Source organism: Amphimedon queenslandica, unplaced genomic scaffold (genome assembly GCF_000090795.2).
Source record: "Amphimedon queenslandica unplaced genomic scaffold, v1.1 AMPQUscaffold_6841_Cont21204, whole genome shotgun sequence".
NCBI lineage: Eukaryota > Metazoa > Porifera > Demospongiae > Haplosclerida > Niphatidae > Amphimedon > Amphimedon queenslandica.
This window is the reverse complement of record NW_003552871.1, coordinates 1-1,953: the sequence shown is the minus strand read 5'-3', so window position 1 is coordinate 1,953 and position 1,953 is coordinate 1. Positions and strand designations below refer to the sequence as shown.

At 34.9% G+C, this 1,953-nt stretch overlaps 1 protein-coding gene across 1 annotated transcript; it reads left to right on the top strand.

Annotated features, from left to right (window-relative positions):
* The first annotated feature begins 19 nt into the window (after positions 1 to 19).
* On the top strand, positions 20 to 1,378 carry LOC109591917 (uncharacterized). The gene is made up of 4 exons (XM_020007517.1): positions 20 to 107; positions 584 to 847; positions 1,087 to 1,334; positions 1,373 to 1,378. The coding sequence occupies exons 1-4, from the start codon at positions 65 to 67 to the stop codon at positions 1,376 to 1,378; spliced, it is 561 nt and encodes a 186-aa protein (XP_019863076.1). The 5' UTR covers positions 20 to 64.
* The last annotated feature ends 575 nt before the right edge of the window (positions 1,379 to 1,953 follow it).

Here is a 1,953-nt window from a genome sequence, read left to right as displayed (position 1 = left end):
TGTATTGGTTAGGGATAATGTGGTCCTTAGAGATGATGGAGTATATCGCTGCCAGGCTCAGAATATGGCTGGTATTGGTGCCGCTAACATTACTATTAGTGTCTTTGGTAAGTATGTACATGTACTGTATAGCCACTTAATTTTGAGGGTAAAATTTTTGCTGTTTTTGCGGATTTTCTGTATCCGCGAAAGTTAATTCCATAAAATTTCTATATTACCCTATAAACACATTTAGTTTTAAATAAGAACCATGAAAGTTAATTCGCAAAAAAAGACTTGTGGCCTGATTGCGAAAGTTATTGCCTCGAAACTTTGTGACTATACGGTACATGTACATGTACATGTATTTGTATTGTGTTGTTGTTATTGTTTACATTTTATAGTGATTTGTTGTTGTGGCTATTTATTGTTATGTTAATTGTTGTTTATTGTTGCTGTTACTCTATATTGATGTGGAGTGTTTAATTGTATGCATCTATTTTAAAAATTTTATTAAATGTATTATTTTTCTTTCCCTCTCTTTCCTAATCCTCAAACTTCTTTTCTTTATTTTAATATAATATACTCAATTTTTTTCCTCCAGTCCCCCCACCAGTTATACTTGATCTTAATAATCTCAATGCCACCATTGGTCTCAATATTACACTCAACTGTACAGCATCAGGTTTTGGTCTTACATATGAATGGGATCTCATTCCTTGTGGCCCTGGTTGTATGACTAGTGGATTTGATACTCCAATACTGTCAGTGGGACCTATTGTTTTTGGATCAGCTGGGGAACATGTTTGTAATGTCACTGATTTTATAGGACAGAAGGTTTCAAAGATCATTACTATCACACCATTGGGTGAGTATTGGAATACATATTCATTGTATAACGTGTACATGTACTGTGGGCTTTAATTTAATTGCAACTATACTATGTGAACTAAAAATACATGTAGCATGTTAGTGTATGCAACATGGAAATTGTTGGATGTTTTCCATAGTGTGCATATGCATGTACATGTACTTTTTTGTGTACATACATGTATGCATCCTTTTTTAATTTTATGATTTTCATCCCCCTCTCTCTCTTTCTCTCAGGTCCTACTTTATTATCATCAAATGTGTCAAATTGTGCTGCCACTCCAATACTAGTGATCAATGGAACCAATGAGTTCCTAGAATGTTCATTCCAGAACAGACCTGATGCTCCATATAACCTCACTGTTGACTGGTTTATAAGTGGACAAAGGTTTGGGACCCCTCGGGCCAATAATGCTAGTACCTTTGTAACTACCACTCCTGAGGATGAAAGCAGGATTGTAACAACAACAATATCTTTTAATCCGGTGGATTATTTAAACTTTATCTCACCCGACATAACAAGCTTTGAGCATGCCTATACCTGTGCAGCTTATATCGGGAACTTCTTTAATGAACACGTAACGAATAATGGGACTTGCCTTGAAGGATTATGTAAGTATTTGAGAAGAAAGAGAGAGAGAGAGAGGGAGAGATTGGAGGAAAAGATAGAAAAATAAAGTAGAGAAAGCATTATGTATACAAAGTTCATGCATGTACATTCTATTGTATTTATTTTTTTTCTAGTTGGGCCTGTTCTTATAACAGGGCCTGAAGAGAACTCTACAGCAATTCTTGGGGACAAGTTTATGTTTAGATGTGATCCTGATTATTCTAATCCAAGACCTCATTTACAAATTAGCAAGACACTAGCGAATGGAACTGAACTCAATCTGTATACTGGTCAATCTAAGTTGCATTCTATTGTGAATGTTACCTTTGATGATGCTGGTAGTTACAGATGTGTATTGACTAATGATTATGGAAGGACTGAGAGCAACTTTCAACTGATAATACAAAGTATGTGTGTGATGTAGTAATACAGTAAATATAAGTACATGCATGTACATGTAATTGTATGTACATGTACAATCTATGTAGTGAGAG

Bases quoted from the DNA above. Each gene is read 5' to 3' on its own strand.
- LOC109591917 (XM_020007517.1), top strand. From the start codon at position 65: ATGGCTGGTATTGGTGCCGCTAACATTACTATTAGTGTCTTTG. The intron at 108-583 runs GTAAGTATGTAC...TTTTTCCTCCAG, and splicing joins CATTACTATTAGTGTCTTTG to TCCCCCCACCAGTTATACTT. The intron at 848-1,086 runs GTGAGTATTGGA...TCTTTCTCTCAG, and splicing joins CATTACTATCACACCATTGG to GTCCTACTTTATTATCATCA.